The sequence below is a fragment of the Myodes glareolus genome, chromosome 8 (assembly GCF_982192425.1).
Source record: "Myodes glareolus chromosome 8, mMyoGla1.1, whole genome shotgun sequence".
Taxonomy (NCBI): domain Eukaryota; kingdom Metazoa; phylum Chordata; class Mammalia; order Rodentia; family Cricetidae; genus Myodes; species Myodes glareolus.
In genome coordinates, this window is record NC_142033.1 from 73,757,182 (window position 1) to 73,775,778 (window position 18,597).

Below are 18,597 nucleotides of genomic sequence, written 5' to 3' on the forward strand. Positions count from 1 at the left end.
CAGACCCATAATCCCAAGTGAAACAGAAGCAGTAATTAAATGTCTCCCAACTAAGAAAAGCACAGAACTCTACCAGACCTTCAAAGAAGAAATGGCATCAGTACTCTTCAAATTATTCCTCAAAACAGAAACAGAAGGAACAATGCCCAATTATTTTTATTTTTTTAAATATTTATTTATTATGTATATAATATTCTGTCTGTGTGTATATCTGCAGGCCAGAAGAGGGCACTAGACCTCACTACAGATGGTTGTGAGCCACCATGTGGTTGCCGGGAATTGAACTCAGGACCTTTGGAAGAGCAGGCAATGCTCTTAACCACTGAGCCATCTCTCCAGCCCCCGCCCAATTCTTTTTAAAAGGCCACAATTACTCTGCTACCTAAACCACACAAAGATCCAACTAAGAAAGAAAATTAAAAACCAATTTCCCTTATGCAGAAAAATACAAAAATTCTCAAAAAAATACTTATAAACCAAATCCAAGAACACATTAAAAAAAGCATCTGTGGGGGCTGGAGAGATGATTCAGTGGTTAAGAGCATTGCCTGCTCTTCCAAAAGTCCCTAGTTCAATTTCCGGCAACCACATGGTGGCTCATAACCATCTGTAATGAGGTCTGGTGCCCTCTTCTGGCTTGCAGACATATACACAGACAGAATATTGTACACATAATAAATAAATAAATAAATAAATAAATAAATATTTTAAAAAAGCATCCGCCATGATCAAATAGGCGTCATCTCAGAGATGCAGGGATGGTTAACATACACAAACAAATAAATGTAATCCACCGCACAAACAACACATGGTCATCTCAGAGATGCAGGGATGGTTAACCAATAAATGTAATCCACCACACAAACATCACATGGTCATATCATCAGATGCAGAAAAGAAAGTCTTTGACAAAATCCAATCCCCTTCATGATAGAAGTCCTGGGATATAGGATATACTTCAACATAACAGAAGCAACTTACAGCTAGTCCACACCCAACATAAACAGAGAAACTCGAAGCATTTTCAGTAACATCAGAAACAAGCCAAGGATTTTCTTCACACTCTGTATACCTATACAGCACAGTACTTTAAGTCTTAGCTATCTCAAAAAGACAACTGAAGGAGATTAGGAACATATGAATAGGAAAGGAAGAGCAGGGTGGTGGTGGTGCACACCTCTGACCCCAACACTCAGGAAGCAGAAACAGGAAGATCTCTGAGTTTGAGGCTAGTCTGGTCTACAGGGCAAGTTCCAGGACAGCAAACGGTTACACAGAGAAACCCTGTCTTGAAAAACCAAAACAAACTAAACAAAACAAAGAAACAAAAAAAAAAAAACAAAAAAAAACTAACAGGAAAGGAAGAAATCAAAGTATCTTCATTTGTAGATGATATGGTAGTATACATAAATAAACCTAAAACTCCACTAGGAAACTCCAACACCTTCAGCAAAGTAGCATGAAATCAAAATTAACACATAAAAATCAGTAGCCTTTCTATATAAAAATGACAAAGGGACTGAGAAAGTATCAGGGAAACATCTTTCACAATAGCCTCAAAAAATATCTTGGGGTAACTCCAATCAAGCAAGTGAAAGACATAATAAAAACTTTGAGATATTGAAGAAATTAAAAAAGATATCAAAAGATGGAAGACCACTCATACTCATGGATAGATAGGATTCAACACAATTCCCATCAAAACTCCAACACAATTCTTTACAAAAATTGAAAGGACAACGATCAGCTTCATTGGGAAACATAAAAAACCCAGAATAGCTAAAACACTCCTGAATAATAAAAGCATTGCTGGAGGTATCACCACCACATTGTACTACAGAGCTACAACAGTAAAAACAACATGGTATTGACATAAAAACAGACACGTTGATCAATGCAATCAAACTGAAGATCCAGACATTCGTCCACATACCTGTGGACCTCTGATCTTTCATAAAGAAGTCAGAAATATACACTGGGGAAAAAAGAGAGTATCTTTAACAACTGGCGCTGGTTAAACTGGATGGTTACATGTGCATGAATGCAAATAGAGTCCTAATTGTCACCCTGCACAAAACTCAACTCTGAATAGATTAAGGATCTCAACGTAAGGTCAGATACCTTGAATCTGGTAGAAAAGGAAATGGGGAATAATATTGAACTTATGGGAGTAGGAAAAGACTTCCTGAACAGAATGCCAATAGTTCAGGCACTAAAACGACAATTACTAAATGGGACCTCATGAAACTGAAAAATTCCTGTACTGCAAAGGACAGACATTAGGGCAAGTGGCAGGCTAAAGAATGGGCAAAGATCTTTACCAACTATGCATCAGTGTTGGGTTAATATCTACAATACATAAAGAGCTAAAAAAAAAAAACCCAAAAAACTGGATATCAAGAAAACAACCCAATTCCCAGCACTCAGGAGGCAGAGGCAGGCGGATATCTGTGAGTTTGAGGCCAGTCTGGTCTACAAAAGCTAGTTCCAGGACAGCCTTGTCAAAAAAAAAAAAAGAAAAAGAAAACCCAATTAAAAAAAATGGGGTACAGAGCAAAACAGAGAATTCTCAAAAGATGAAACACTTAAAGAAATGCTCAACATTCTTAATCATCAAGGAAATGCAAATCAAAACTTCTTTGACATTTCATCTTAACACATCAGATTGGCTAAGATCAATAAAACAAATTGAAAACTCATACTGGCAAGGATGTAGAGTAAGGGGAACACTCGTCTGCTGCTGGTGGGAGTGAAAATTTGTTCAGCTGCCATGGAAATCAGTGAGAAAATTCCTCAGAAAGATGGGAATAGATCTACCTCAAGATCCTGCTATTCCACTCCTGGACATATACCCAAACAACTCCACATCCTGCTACAGAGACATCTGCTCAACCTTGTTCATTGCTGCTTTATTCACAATAGCCAGAAGTTGCGAACAGCCTAGATTTCCAACAACAGATGAATGTGAGCTGAGCGGTGATGGCGCACGCCTTTAATCCCAGCACTCATGAGGCAGAGGCAGGCAGGTCTCCGTGAGTTCGAGGCCAGCTTGGTCTACAAGAGCTAGTGCCAGGACAGGCTCCAAAGCTACACATACAAAACAACAACAAAACCCAGATGAATGTGGTACATTTACACAATGGAATATTACTTAGCTGTTAAAAAAAAACAAAATCCTCAGGTAAATGGATGAAGCTAGAAAAAATCATTTTGGGTGAAGACAAATATGTATGTGAATGTTAGTTTTTAATAGGCGTGGTCACACTCTGTATAACCTTAGAAGTTAGGTATAAAGACCAGGGTGGAGGCAATAATCTCCTGGGGAAGGAGAAATAAAATATATATTTATGGAGAGATTTATGGGGGGTTCTGGAACAGAAGGATTGAACAGAGGGAGGGAGGAAATGACGGAATAAGGAAAGGGACAGCTAAAACTAAGGTACATTTGAGAGGGCATATAGAAACCTACTACAGTGGAAGATTATTAATATATATACATATATAAATAGATAAATACATATATATGTATACATACACACACACATACATACACCAAAGAAATCTAAGCCAAGGCACATAGGCAGAGGCAGGTGAATGTCTGTGAGTTCAAGACCAGCCTGGTCTATAGAATGAGTTACAGGACAGCCAGGGCTACACAGTGAAATCCTGTCTTGAAAAACAAAACAAACCTAAATGAAATCACAAATTAGCAGGGAAACAAAGCCTCAACTAGACATCTCTCACCACCAAATGAAAACTCCAGTGCTAGGAATGTGTTACATATAATTGGGTTATTGGCCAAAGGGGCCCATGGAAACCCCAGCAAACTCAGGCTTCAGCCAAGGCTACCGTTTACTCTCTACAAACTGATGGTAAGGTTCCATTGCTGAACACATGCCTGACACTGCTGGGGAGGCCAAGAACCTGGGACTAGGTATCCATGGATGCAGGGAAGACCAAATACTACTGTTCTGCTGAAGGAATGTAGCAATAAAATGACTCCCAACAACAGTCTGCTATACTCATACACCAGTGATTTGCTCAGGTACCATTAGAGAAGCTTTCATCTGTAGTAGATGGGAACAAACTGAGATCCACAGCTGGACACTGTGCAGGGTGAGACTTTGGAACACTCAGTCCTAATTGGGATGTCTCCATTAAATTCCTCCCTTCAGGGCTCAAAGAACTTTGCAGAAGAGGAGGTAGGAAGGTTTAAGAGCCAGTAGGGATGGAAGACACCAAGGAAACAATGCCTTCCAGCCACAACAGGAGTAACATACATATGAACTCAGAGACTGTGGCAACATGTACAGGGTCTGCACTGAGAGTGGGAAGGGAACACGAGGTCCATCCCTAACCAAAAAGCTATCTCCAACTGACAACCACTTGCAAAGGAAAACTTTCCCCAATGGAGTCTCAAGGAGTACACAAACCACATTTAAGGGCAGGCCCCATGTCCTGCAGTAGACAGCCAACTCAAATGAACTCCGTGGTGTTTGGGAGGTTTTTTTCTTTTTTGGTCTCAATGTTTTGTCTGGGAATTTCTGACCTTACTGATCTTTTGCTTACAGTTTGGTTTCTGATCCATGTGCTTGCATATATTCATGCTCCTTTTTAAAAGATAACTTATTTTTATCTTATGTACATTGGTGTTTTGCCTGCACATGTATGCCTATCTAAGACAGTGTCAGATCCCCTGAACTAGAGTTACAGATAGTGGGTGCTGGGAATTGAACTCAGTTCCTCTGGAAGAGCAGCCAGTACTCTTAACTGCAGACCCATCTTTCCAATCCCCCCTTTTTCTTTTCTATGGTCATTTTTTAATTTGCCTGTTTGCTTTCTACAGAGAGAAAGAATGCATGGGGTTGGGTAGGTGGGGAAGATGTGGGAGATGAAGGAGGGGAAACCATGATCAGAATATATTGTATACAAAAAGAAACTATTAAAAAGTTATTAGCAGGGCAGTGGTGGCGCAGGCCTTTAATTCCAGCACACGGGAGACAGAGGCAGACAGATCTCTGTGAGTTCGAGGCCATCCTAGTCTACAAGAGCTGGTTCCAGGACAGGCTCCAAAAGCTACAGATAAACCTTGTCTCAAAAAAACCAAAACCAAAAACAAAGTTATTGATACCTTGTCCAAAAGAAAAACAAAAGTTTGATTATAATTTAACCTCTGAGTCTCTTACAAATTTAGAGAAGCCCCTGAAATAACTTCCTAGAATGAAAAATAAGTCCATCCAGGGTCCAGGCACAGCTGGAGAGCTCTCGGGAATTTTGTGGTTAAGGTACTGATAATACCCAACAAGGTGACAGAAAACCCTACAACAGACTATGTTTATAAATGTAAAAATAGGCCGGGTGTTGGTGGCATACACCTTCAATACCAGCACTTGGGAGGCAGAGAGTTCGAGGCTAGCCTGGTCTACAAAGAGAGTTCCAGGATAGCTGGAGCTGTTACACAGAGAAAAGTTCTCTTTCTAGTAGCTGATGGCCAAGGATCCCCGATGCCTTACAAATCACAGAGGTAATAGCCACTGTTATTGATTGCACACGAGAACTGGATGTCAATCCTTATTGCTGAAGACATCACAAGCTATGTTGTGGGACATGGTAAGTCTGGAAAGGGCTGGGCTGGAAGGTTCCTCCTGTTAGCTGGCTTTCAGAGCACCAGATGCATTGCAGGCTTCTGACAAATGGCTACCAGTGACCCTTCTCAACTGTACACAGGCAGCATGCTAATGCCAGTCTTCCAGGCAAGATGTGCTGGAGATACAACAGTCACACACCTGTTATGAGTTCATCAACTGCTTTCTAACTGGACTGAAGGCCTGCTCCACAGCAGGGAGCCCTCAATCTGTTCTAAAAGTCTGTGCTGGGGAAGTCTTAGCTCCCGAGATGATTGCTGCTGTAGGCCTTGGTCAGGGAAGCTGCTTTTTGAAATGGGCAATGCTTACAGCAGAGACTCATAACTGGCTAAAGTAAGAATAAATGACTGTTGTTTTGATTTACTGGCACAATGCCCATTCTCAAAAAGGGGATGGGGAAAAACATAAGCGCTGAAGAAAGGGGTGGGTAACTGTGGAACCCCGTTCAGCACGATATGACTTGCCATGACTGTCCTAGATTGCACAAGACCATCACAAGGTTGAATTCACCAACATTACCTCATGGAAGCAGGCGACAGGAAGCTCCTCTCCTCACAAAGGGGAATAAGAGGTTAACAATGCTGAGGTGCTGTTATTCTTGTGTGGTAGAACTTCCTGCAAGGAGCACATATTCCTTGGGCTAACTGTTTCTTTGGTCTCTTGGAAGTGCTCTTCTGGGTGCTCTCTCCCTCAGAAGAAGACAGGCAACACTGCCCAGTCCTCCCCTGCCCCAGTCATTCCCACTGCTTCAAGATAGCACAAAAGAGAAAGAAACTCGAATGGGACTGCAAGCCCTTCCCTGGAATAAAACATACAAAGTCCCTAGCATTAGCTAGACAGGACTTAGCATCAATGGCAGGAAGTTGGCAGGGACACCAGCAGGCCACAGGAGGGTAGAATGAAGGGAAGGAGAATTAGGGCAGGGACCACAGTCAGGTGTATGGCTTCAGCCCAGGACCCTTGCCCAGAAGAGCCTTACGACCTGACATACTGGCCAGGGACACACTTGATGTCATCAATTTTATTCGTTTTCTCTCTTTGAAAATAAGAGTAAACATACAATATATAGTTTCTATTTATACGTATTAGATATAATTACTGCAGGGGTCAGACACTATCCCCAGCCACCCAGAAGCAGTTTCTCAAGCTGGTCTTTCTTTGTGGAGGGAAAGAAGTGTGCATGACTGCCAAAAGCAGAATCTTTATTATCAAACAGCAGCGACAGGAAAACCTACCACTGTTAGACACGCTGAGACTGGGGTGCCAGAGAACCCACGGGAGCCCCACACGGGAAGCATTTCCACTGCCACTTGTTCCACCTTTCACCCTATTTCTGTTCTAAGAGCCCTGGACTCACAGAGGGAACACCAAGGAATGTTTGTAGGCAGTGACCATCCTCCAGGGCACGAGGAAACAGAATTCCAGACGGCTCTTTACCACGCTGGCAGGCACAGAGCACCAGCTGCTGTACATGGGGTGGATGGTGCTGGCCCAGGTTGCTCCTCTGGGCCCATCTCTGCCCATCACCACATCTAGCCCCCACAGAGTCCCAAGAGCAGTAATATGGCACCCAGACCCTACCCAAAAGAGGCTCAGTGGGGAGACAGGGCAGGGATCATGAGCTGGGACTCCAAGGGGAGTTCCATGCTCACCCCCAGACAAAGGGAGAAGGAAGAGCACCCTGTGGCCTCCTGCCCAGCTTCTGCTGCTGTGCTGGCTCTGTTTCCTTTGATCCCAAAGCAGCAGCAATGGAAACCAGGCACTGGAGATTCACAGAGACCTCACTCCAGGAGGGGGCAGGGCCCTGCTCTGGGCCCTCAATTAGGATCAAAGAAGCCTCCTGGGTGGTCAGGAGCCCACTTGGCCTTTCCCCAAAGAAAGGAGGAGGTTCTGCCACCCACAAGGGCTCCACGACAGGGCTGGCAGAAGGCTGGGGTGGGTGCTGGAGGGACTTCAGTTCTTGAGGATAGTCTCGTAGGCCTGGGATACATGCTGGGACACCTCTGGTGCTCGGCACTTCAGGGACAGCTGCAGGAAAAGGAGGGCAGGGAAAGAACTTATCCTTGGGGCTCTTCAGTAAAAGGGTGGGAGAGAGAACGGGCACCAGATGGAAAAGAGAGCTTGAGTAGATGTGCATGCATGCATGGCAGGGTGGCAGCTCAGAGTGGGACAGATGTGAGCTAAGGCAGAGGGGGTGGCCATCACAGTCAGCTGGGTGGAAACCAAATATACTTGCAGCCCCCACACCTGCTGTCAGTTCTGCCACCAGAGCCACTGTCAGGCATGATTCATGAGCTGTCGGGAGTACCCAGATCCCACCCCCCAATTCTGGACCTCCAACCACTAGAGATCTAGATCAGAAGCGATTCTGACAGGCAATCCTGGTGGGCAGGGTTAAGAGGGAGCAGGTCTCTGCTGGGGACTGCAAGGTGTGTGGGGCTTGCTCTGGCTCCTGCACAGGAAGCAGGTTTATGCAAGAACACCTCAGTACTGGCTGAGGTCTTAGTCTTGAGACTCTGGGCAGAGGGGATGGAAGCCAGCCCGCCCGCCCTTTCACTTGAGAGCATCAGATATATCCGAGGCTGCAATTAGGAAGGAGTGGCAAGTAGAATTCTGTAATTCAGCAGCAGTAGCCACAGAGGGGTCCGTGAGCCTCCTTTTAAGGGCTCCACATACCATGCATGTGGAAGTGGTTGGAAAGTCCTGGTATCGGTGGCCACCATGCACATCTGCTGGGCCTTGGGAGCATAGCATTGTGTTTAAGCAAGGCCAAGTTACAGAGGGAAGCAGAATGCATTGGGGTCAGACCAGGAGATGAGGCATGCGCAATATTGCTAGAAAGGATGGAGGTGGGGCAGAAGAAGAGAGAAGCAATCTGCTAACCTCCAAGTCCTGTACCATGGCATCAGCAGGGAAGGTGGACATGCAGCAATCAAACAGGGAGATGTAAATTACCACCACCTCAGCTAATGTCACAGCCCACGCACCAGCACCAAGCTCACCAGGATTGGGAGGTAGTGTCTACAGGGCCACACCTACCAGGCAAGCTGCACAGGGGAAGCAAGCCTTGACTCTAGGCCTGGGAACAGCAGTAGGGTTTATAGAATACCCAGACCGCCCTGAAGGTGTCCTCTGATAACTCTGACTTAAGGTCTAGAAGTATGGGCTGCTGAGAATCAGTGTGCCCTGGCCAGGCACTCAGGCAGCAGGACAAGTTCAAAGAACCAATTCTCAGACCAGACTCAAAGAGACCTTGGCACAGTGACACCCATCACTGTCTCGTAACAACCCAGACTAGGAATACTGATTGGGGGAAGCACTGCCAGGGCAGGGAGGTCCAGGGGCTCTCACCGTGAAGTTGGGGTTGCCTGGTTGGATGCGCAGCTCTGCCAGCACCCAGATGCCGTTGGTCAACTTCAGAGACTGGTAGAGCATGTCCTGGCCCTCCACATTCCTCTTGGCGACGGTGAAGATGTTACTGCTTTGCAGCTTGTTGCTTGCAGCCTCTGCAGGATCAGATGGCCATGGAAGGCCCACATTCAGTGGGTACAGGGGAGAGGATGAGTGAAATAGCGGGGGGCAGGGGAGGCCTCACCTGTGTTGAGTGGGCAGTCTCTGATTTGGAACTGTGCTTCATTTTCATTGGGAATGTCTTTCCATGTGGCCAAGAACATCTGTCGGTCTGCAGGGGAAGAGGAGGGGGTGAGAGATGGGACCCCAATAAACTGTGGCCTCAGCATCACATGTCAGGAAATGGGTCTGGTCTCCAATGTGCCACCTGAAGCTGAGTGAAGGCACTGGCTCCTCCACAGTTCTATCTGTTTCAGCTCAAAGGACACAGGCCTCATCTCAAATGCCCTCTGCTTCCTGCCTCTCCTCTCCCTTACCCTACATCTGACCACATCTTCTTCTCCCTCTGCGCAGCCTTCTCTTTAGACATGGCTCTGTGGCAAGGATGAGGAGGTGCCACACAGCCCAGGCTGGCCTTCTCTGCAGTCTTCCTTCTCAGGGTTCTGGCCCCAGCACCGAGGAGATAGACACCAGGTATGGTGACCGACCTGGTTCTCTGCAGCCTATGGGACAAGCTGAAGGGTGAGCACCAGGGCTCAAAAGTGAGGTGGCACAGGCCACCTGCAAGCCAGAGACGGGGCCCCTAGGACCTGCTGAAGATTCTACCATTAAGGCAAAGCTGTCTTGTTAATCCTATTGCAAGCACTAGCCTTCCCAGGTTTCCTAGCTGCAGTCCTTTGCACAGATCCCCAGGGCCCTTCACAACTCACCCATCTTCCCGTCCTCCACAAAGAGTACATGCAGTGGGTACAAGGTGCTGAAGTAGAAGACATCAATGTTGTTCTTCACAGCCACCTAGGCATGAGGGTCCCCAGTCAGTTCCCAAGGCTTGATACCCTGATTCTTGGGCTTATACCACCTCTGAGGCACAAGTAGGGTCCTGACAGGCTTTCTCACAGAACCATCCCTTGTAGCCATGCCCTTTGTCCCCTAGCCCAGGTTCCATCTGCAGCCAAGAGCACAATTCTCTATCAGGCCTTTTACAGATATGGATAGAAACCGTCCCAGGACCTAACTGAGTAGAAGCAGGGTGCTGGCCCTGCGGGGACACACCTGAAGGTTGTTCAGAGGCTCCATCTTCATGACTGAGCCCACTGTGTTGAGAGGCAGGGAGAGTTCCACAGTCTGGTTGGGACTGAGCGGTGCATGCACTTGGAGTGGTGCAGCAGGAGCCAAGCCAAAGCTGAAGAAAGAGAGAAGTCCCCAGAGGGGTGGTAGGGGAGTGGGTGCTGATATGGAATAGGTTGGCTCTTTGTGCTCTGGAGTGGAGATGGGCAAAGAGCTCCTTCATCAAGTAAGCTTTTCCCAAGCTCATGACCACCTTGTCTACTGGCCATGTAGACAGGAGGTAAGAATCTGGGGCTAGCACTACACCCTAGTCTGGTTAAGGCAGGGTAATCTCTGCTGTCATTTCTCCCTGTGCTGGATCCTGATAGGTCAAGGTGACATATCCCTACCCTTTACTTAAGGACCTTACACAATGCCAGCGGCCTGGACTTCCCGCTTCTTGATGGAAAACTCTTTACAGCCTAGGCATTTATTACTGACTCCTAACTTAAGAGGGATCTGACCACCCCCAGCAACGACCAGATTTCACTATCTGTCCTAGAAATGGCCATGCTACACAACTGCCACAGGTTCAGGAAAGCCCCGCCTCTCTGTGTGAATGAACTAGGAAGATTGCTTCAATAGGACACAAACTTCTGGAAGGCAAGTCACAGTGGTATGGAGGGAGCACTCAGCATGTCCAGGGTAGCATATGGCAATAGGCCAATTTCTATACTGGTAAAGACCCACTTCCTTCTTCCTGATGAGGACACTGAACCTAAATGAAGGACTGGCTCATACCCATCTCCTGGCTCCTATATGGTCAATGCACTGCTGAGAACTATGCTCTCTACTCAGGCTTGCCTAGAATCCAGAGGGAACCCAGACCAGTGTGATGGCTCTGCACTCCAGGCTCTGTGGGAGTGACTCCAATGTCAGCTCTGTGACCTGGGACATAAGGAGGAGATAGAGTCTGCTCTGCTGGACTATCAGGCAGCTCTATGGAGATCATTACTCTATAGCCTGTGGCCTAGGATCTGCAAACCAGGAAGTGTTCAATGCAGAGGGTTTATCAGCAGTCATGCACCTACAGCCTCTAGAGTCCTGTGAGGGAAAGAGGCAGAGCTGCCCCTTCAGTCAACTTCTTAGAGGCTCAGTTTGCTCATCACTGGAGCTGTTCAGGAAGAGGGATCATCAACAGGGGCTCCCAAGGTTCCGAGAACCTGACCTTGGCGCCTCATAGTGCTCGCAGGCATATTTTCTCACCAACACACAGTACTAGAAGTATGGGGGACAGAGGGCTAGGAGCTCCTACTACTCATTTTCAGAGTCTTTATCTGCTCAACCTTTTGTTCTCAGGGGCGGCTGGCTGGCCAGCCCACTACCCACCCAGAACTGCTCCCTCACACAAAAGTGACCCGGGCCTGGGAGGAGAGGCAGGTGGGAGATGCAGAGTGCTTCCAGTGGTGGGATGCTAGCTTGGAGCTGTGATTTCTGACACAAAACTGCTCTTTGCGTAGTGGAAGAGGGTGAGTTAGGGGAGATGACCTCTCTACTCTGTCTGGTACTTTGGTGTCCACATAGTAGACAGGAAAGTGACTGCTGAGTTTGGGCAGGGGCTCACCTGTTACGATTGAACTGGATGGCAAAATCTGTCATGACCTGCAGGGCCTTGTTAGTCAGCTGCAGGTCCATGGAGATGGAGCCAACCTGACGGGTGAAGGTGCCGGAGATCTCCAGGCCCTTGGCCTTCATGGCAGGGAGCCAGACCTGTAGGGAAGAAGATGGGAGGGGCCATGTGACTCTTTCCCCCCAAAAATCATAGCTGGCCTCTGAGACCCTTTCTCTCCTTCCTAAGGGCCTTCTGATCAACCTGCCTCTATCACTAAGGCATGATAGATAAATAAGCTAACCCTGTATCCCACCCAGGACCAGCATCATAGCATAGCTATGTATCAGAATAGTGGAGGACAGGCAGGACATCTTCAGAGGTCATAAAAGACAATACCAAGAAAGACTGAAGAAAGATGAGGAGACAGGTGAGCCTTGCCAGTACCATGACAAGCCAAGGTCAGAGCTGAGTATCCAGCAGCATTCTGGATCCTGGCCACAGCCTGACCTCTACTTGGCTGTTACAGACTGTCCTTTCATTCAGGAGAAAGGAACTGGCTGGATCGCAGGCGGCACCAATGAAGCTCTGGCCTGCCAGTGTCCTGGCTGTCCTTAGTAGGCTCAGGAATGGAAAGCCTGCATCAGGACCTCCCCCACTGCTCGCAAGGAGCTCTTTAAGGAAAGGGTTTTGTTGCTCCATCTACACCTGTCTCAGAGCTTAGTGTGGCAGTGCTGTGCACCGGGCACTTACTAAGTAAATGGCAGGAATCAACCCTGCCTGTGGAGGACAACCACAAGTGTCAACCTCTCAGGTCCCTTGATAACAGAAGGCTACAGTTCTAGCAGACATGGCCCAGTGTACATGGCCCTCAGGCTATAGATGCATAGCCACATCTGCCCTCAGGGCTTCCACTTCTCAACCTACCATAGTTTCACCCACATGGCTGCCCAGATCTCTTTCCTCTTTTTCACAGCACCTGGAATTATCAAAACCACTGCTGCTTGGCTTTGATCAACTTTTTAAAAAATAGTTTTCTTGATATTTATTTCATGTGTGTGTATATACACAGATGGCGTGATGTGCACGCATGTGGAGGTCAAAGGAGAACTTGTAAAAGTTAGTTCTTTCCTTCTATCAGGTGGGGCCCAGAGACTGAACTCAAGTCACTAGGCTTGGTGGCAGGCAATTTTACCCTCTGAGCAACCTCACTGGCCCCAGTGAGTGGGTTTTTTGTTTGTTTGTTTGTTTGTTTTTGGTTTCACATAGCCGAGGCTGGCCTTGAACTCCTGATCTTCCTGCCTCTACCTCCCACTTTTGTGTGGCTATTGTTAGGCTTTTAATGGGTATGGTTTGGCCTGGCACTTGGTGGCAACAATCTGTGTAGTAGGTAACTAAATGTGGTATTCTGTATTCTCTGGTCCTGCTGACTCTGACTTGTGACCTTACAGAGTATATAGCTAGGCATGGTAGCTCATGTCTACAATCCTACAATCCTAGCCCTCTGAAGACCGAGGCAGGAGAATTGCCACAAGATTAAGGCCAGCATGGGACTTCATAATGAGACCCTGTCTCAAAAATGGAAGGCATACAAATGTTCTCACTTGTAGCACAGTGACAAAGAAATTGAAGATTAGGTTACAGTGTCACTGCCCTGCATTTAACTCCAGATTCTGTCACTTACCAGCTATGTGGCCACAGGCAAACGTACTCAAGTTTCTCAACCATAAAATGAATAACAGTAACATATGGCTGTAGGAGGACCCAGTGGGCTGCTGCTGTGGAAGGCTGGTGCGTGCCTGGCATCAAGCCTGCAACTGCAGGCAGCAGAGCTGCTGTCATGCGGACTTCTCGGCTGAAGCTGTCCCTGGCCATCACTTCTGTAGACGAGGCCAGGGCAGGGAAGCACAGATGCTGCTTACACCCTCATCAGCAAAGACCTCTAAGGGTGGGCCCTGAAGCTCTCGGGGTGGGAACCTCTGAAGATGAAGGTTCAGCAGATATGGCCTCTGACCTGTGTTATTAAAGGATTAGGCCATATATGTCCTTGTGGAGCTTCTCTGACACAGGTTAACACGATCCCCACTGTGTTCTCAGGCACAAACATTTACAGGCCAAACTTAGTTGTTCTCACTGATCCTCCAACTGCTCCATCTCAGGACCTATTGCATGGCTGCTCACATCAGAACAGCCTTAGCCCCTTCAATATCCTACTACTCCTACTGCTGAGAAAGTCCTCATGTTACAGTCTGTGTGCTCCCAAAACTGCTGTTGTTGTCTAGGCTATGAGAAACACCCTGATAATCTCCTTTGGGCTCTATGCAACTCCACCCATGCCTTCCTTAGGGCCAAAGCTCAAATCAAACCATTTCATCATTCAGTTTAGAACTCTCCAATGGCTATCACTGAGCCTGGATCATGAGAAAGACTTAGTCTGGCTTAGCTTTCTACCTCAAAACTCTCTAGTCTAGCAAAATGTCTTGGTGGGTGACGATACCCTCAGGAGCACACTGGGTACTGTGGGTCATTATCCAGGAAGCATGAGGAGGTAAGTGGGGTGAGGTACTATGTTTTGGGGACCAGAGACAGAAATGCTGAACATTCTGCCGTGGAAAAACTCCAACTCTTCCACATCCATGGAGAGTTCTCTGCATACTTTACATATATAGAAATAAATAAACAGAAGTGCCCAAGCCTGTTTTGTGTGTTTCTTTTTCTTTCTTTCTTTTAAACAGAGTCTCATGATATAGCCCTAGGTTGCCTGGCACTCACAGGGATCTGCCTGTCTGCCACCAAAGTGCTGGGATTAAAGGCATGTACCACTATGCCTGGTGACATTGAACTCCTGATCCTCCTGCCTCGACTTTCCAAGTTTACATCAGAACACCTGGCACCTGTTCTGTTAAGAACTTTAGAGTCAGTTGCCTCTTCAGAAATTAAGGGTGTGACCAGTCACACCTTCATGCTAAACTACCAATGCTACCCATGCCTGTCATGACAATGACAACACACTGGCATGTCTTCTAGGGCAGATTTCCTTCCTTTTGTTTTCTTCATTTACTGATGGAGACATATGGTTATTTTTTAATTTCCATTTTAATTTCTGTCCTGTGTAGAGCCATCAGTTCCCTTTAGAGACAAGAAGTTTTGTGTCCGAGACACTGAATCTAACAGTACAGAGAACTGGTACTATGACAAGACCAGGTAGTCCCTCCTCTCCAGGCTTTCTCACAGGTGCACCCCCCATCTGTGCTCAGCAAATCTGACTGACAACTGGACAAGGCATTGCTGTCATAGACAGGCCAAAGCAGAGCTGTATAGACAGGCCAAAGCAGAGCTGTCAGAACATGAAAGACTGGTGACAGAGGGCTGACCCTTCAGCCTCATTGCCCACCCCCTGGTGCTGTGGGAGGCCTTACCAATCCCAGTTCAGTTCCCCTTCTCTGTTCCTGCCAGAGGGACTTACTGCTTTGGGAGCTACATAGGATCCTGAAAGAGTGCCCACACCACTGGTCAGGTCAAAGAGGTCACTTAAGCCACTGCTGATGGGCGCTCCAAGTCTGGCTGGTGCTGCTGCTGTTGTCACTGCTGCTGGAGGTGCCCCAAAGTTGGTGTCTCCAATCTGGCAAAGAGAGCAGAGACATGCTTGAGGGGCAGGGACATTAGGGGCCCATGAAGAATAGTCACCTGCTCTTTAGAAAACAGTGGGGGTAGGAACAGGACCACTTCCACATCAACTTTAAGTTGCAGAAAAAGTAAGGTAGGTAGAGAAGAGAGGCTGAGCACTCCTGAGTCCCACAGCCTTGAATCTCAAGGAGTGACCTCTGAGAGAAGACTCAACCCATAAAAGGGGGAGTCAACGTTCACTGCTAGTAGGAGTAAGCTAAGCATAGAGGGCTCTCCTTTAGGAGAGAGCACACGGGCTGAGGGCTAGCAGTCCTTGGGATGACAAGGCATCGATCGCTGCCATGGAGTGGTTGAGGACACTGGAGAATTTGTAGGCGTGAGGCCGGTGGTAACTGCTTGCCAGGAGGTCAAAGCAGAGACTGCCCAGACACTGGACCACCAGCCGAGGCTTAGCACAGATGAAGAATTGGTGACAGAGGGCTGAACCGTACCCCTTCAGGCTCATCCCCCATCTCCAAGCAGAAGCAGGCAGGGTGAAGAGACAGGCAGCGACATGCAGAGAGAAAGGCGAGGAAAGAACATGAGACAAAAGAGAGAGGTTAGTTAACTGTGGTTCTAGTCGGGATAAGTATGTTCTGAGGCCCAGAGTCCCAACCCTTTGAGGGATACTACTCTTCCTCGTGGCTTTAGCCTGGCACCCTTAGACCCTATGCCACATTTTTTTTTCTTTGTCCTAGGACCTCTCATGGCCAGACTACTGACACCAAGAGAAAGGCTCAGAAGCTGCCTCTGCCCACTCTGCCCAGCACATTAGGTTCCTGAAGAAGGGCAGAGAGACCCTGGGCCAGACTTACCACACTTCTTTCTTCCTTTTAATATTTTATTTGGTGTTTTGCTTGCATGTATGTCTATGTGAGGGTGTCAGATGCCCTGGAACTGGAGTTACAGACAGTTGTGAGCTGCCATGAGGATTCTGGGAACTGAACCTGGGTCTTCAGCAGGAGCAACCAGTGCTCTTAACCACTGAGCCCTCTCCCCAGTTCATCACACCTCTTTCAAAGAGCAAAAGGTGGTTCTACCCCTGACCTTGCATGGAAGTCTGGCTAGGCTGTTCTCCCTAGCTTGTGTTAGCCTGGGTCCTCAAAGCTAGGGACATCCTAACAGGACGCAGGTGACTGATCACGGAGCTGCCCAATCACCACTAGGGCAGCATGAGTATTCAACACACCCTCTCTTGGCTGATGATAGCACAGAGAGGCATCAAAGCCTGCTCATCTGAAGATCATTAGTAACATCACCTGGGGGCTAGGACATACCAGGCTGTCGAGGCCACCACCAAGAAGGTCCACAGCTCCCATCTGCACTGAGGAGGCAGCCAATGGTGGGCCACTCACTGGAGGCCCAAGGTCCAAGTTGAGGAGGTCACCTAACAGGTCACCCTGGGCAGGGATGACATCAGGCTGATCACCAGAAGCTGCTCCAGCAGGGGCTGTCTCAGGGCTCTCTGTGCTCTCACTCCTGTTGGGCACAGAGAGGGGTCAGGTAAGGTGGAGGTATCAGTGTCCCAGGAAAGGTAGAGATGTTGGTCTCCAAAATCCTTCCCTAAGTCAATGTCTCCTCACTGTCCGGAGGTGGGGTGGGGATGGGTGGCTTCTATATGACTTGTCTCTGCCTCCCTAGTCCACTTACCGTTAAGCCCTCCATGTGGTGAGCCAGCTGTGCATATTCTGGCTCATGCTAAAAGGAAACTAGATGCCAGGCCCCTGAGAGCAACAGAGGTGGTGGGAACAGGTTTTTGGAACTAGAAGTCAGCTCTGCTAGCCGTGGGGTCCTGAACTGTCCGCACTTTCCATAGCCATTATCCTCATCTATTAAACGGACACTTTGTCTCAATAACTTAAGAGGATTAAATGGGGTTATTCAGTTAAGCATTGGCAGAAGGTGGCTAGAATCCTAGTTTGCTTAAACTAAAGCTTTTCCAGGGACTATTTTCTAAGGCTTTCATGCATGTTGGTCAGCAGTACTCACGAGGCAGTGCGGGGAGGCAGGCTCTTATGCACCACTCCTCGGCCACCCTCCACAAAGGCGTTGGGTGGCTTGTGGTAGACAGAAGCCAGTGTGCCAATGTAGCAGATGAGTTCATCTAGTAGTGTAGGCTCTATAAGGTCCGTCTCCTCTGAGATGAGGGGTTTCTCAGCCAGCACCACCTCTTTGGCAGCTACAGGGTCGGTGGAGAGCAGGCGCCAGTAGATGTAGCCACGGTCCCGAAGGTCTGGGTTGTCTGAGTCCTTGTGGGGTGGAGTTGGAGAAGCCTGTGCAACTCATTCCCAGATGAGAAGAAGGGGGCCCTCCCATAGACCAGCCTTAGCATCTAACAATTGTGTTTTTATTTTTTTCTTTTTGTTTTGTTTTTTGAGAGAGGGTTTCTCTGTGTAGCCCAGGCTGTTCTGGAACTCACTATGTAGACCAGGCCTGAACTCACAGAGATCTGCCTACCTTTGTCTCCCAAATGCAGTGTAAAAATGTGTATCACCATACCTGTTTCAACCAACAATTCTGAACATAATCAAAGGCCTGCTTCTAAGCCACTTTAAGGGGCATATCCTAGCCCCCAACTTTCAGCTTATTTCCTTGGTTTCCTAGTTCAGGTCTCCAATGCCCTACCTTTCAGTGAACCTTCCAGCAAACCTTTTGGTTCCTACATATCCCCTCTCTTCAGTTTCCGCTGGTGATACCACCCCATGTGGATCTCTGTGACTCTGACTCCCAGAAGTCAGGGGTCTCAGGCTACTCTTGCATCAATTCCCAGAGATGCTACCCTTGAGGGTAGGGCTAGAGGGAGACTGGCTTCCAGGAATAAAGCTTTTTTTGATGCAATGTGAGGAGCAGCAGGGAGGTGGGGCACTACCTGAGTGGCCAAACTGAGAACCTGCTGCACCAGCTCCTGAGTCTCTGTTGGCTTCTTCAGAAAGAGCTTCACAATGGCTGTCAGTAGCTGTAGCTGGACCTGCAGGAGACAAGGCAAGGAGGGTGGGGTGCGCAACAACAAGGAGGCTTGGTGGGCCTAAGAGCATCTGGAAACCAAGGCTCTTCTAGTCT

The 18,597-nt window shown here is 47.8% G+C and overlaps 1 protein-coding gene and 1 non-coding gene across 4 annotated transcripts in view; both read right to left on the reverse strand.

Moving 5' to 3' along the window:
- Positions 1–6,651: 6,651 nt before the first annotated feature.
- Positions 6,652–18,597, reverse strand: part of Ap1b1 (adaptor related protein complex 1 subunit beta 1) — a 53,502-nt gene continuing 41,556 nt past the window's right edge. For 2 of the 3 annotated variants that reach the window (XM_048449898.3, XM_085692092.2), the window contains exons 12-22: positions 18,407–18,505; positions 17,527–17,786; positions 16,815–17,016; positions 15,990–16,010; positions 15,338–15,493; positions 11,887–12,032; positions 10,269–10,398; positions 9,926–10,010; positions 9,241–9,327; positions 8,997–9,151; positions 6,652–7,673 (exon numbers count right to left, since the gene is read on the reverse strand). In XM_048449898.3, the coding sequence (XP_048305855.1) occupies positions 7,599–7,673; positions 8,997–9,151; positions 9,241–9,327; positions 9,926–10,010; positions 10,269–10,398; positions 11,887–12,032; positions 15,338–15,493; positions 15,990–16,010; positions 16,815–17,016; positions 17,527–17,786; positions 18,407–18,505 (1,416 nt within the window). In that variant the 3' untranslated portion in view covers positions 6,652–7,598. The remainder of the gene's footprint in view (positions 7,674–8,996; positions 9,152–9,240; positions 9,328–9,925; positions 10,011–10,268; positions 10,399–11,886; positions 12,033–15,337; positions 15,494–15,989; positions 16,011–16,814; positions 17,017–17,526; positions 17,787–18,406; positions 18,506–18,597) is intronic. The other variant, XM_048449900.3, reaches the window with a different exon arrangement.
- Positions 11,381–11,477, reverse strand: LOC125410511 (small nucleolar RNA SNORD125). The gene has a single exon (XR_007235071.1). It is a non-coding gene; the product is annotated as a small nucleolar RNA SNORD125 (small nucleolar RNA).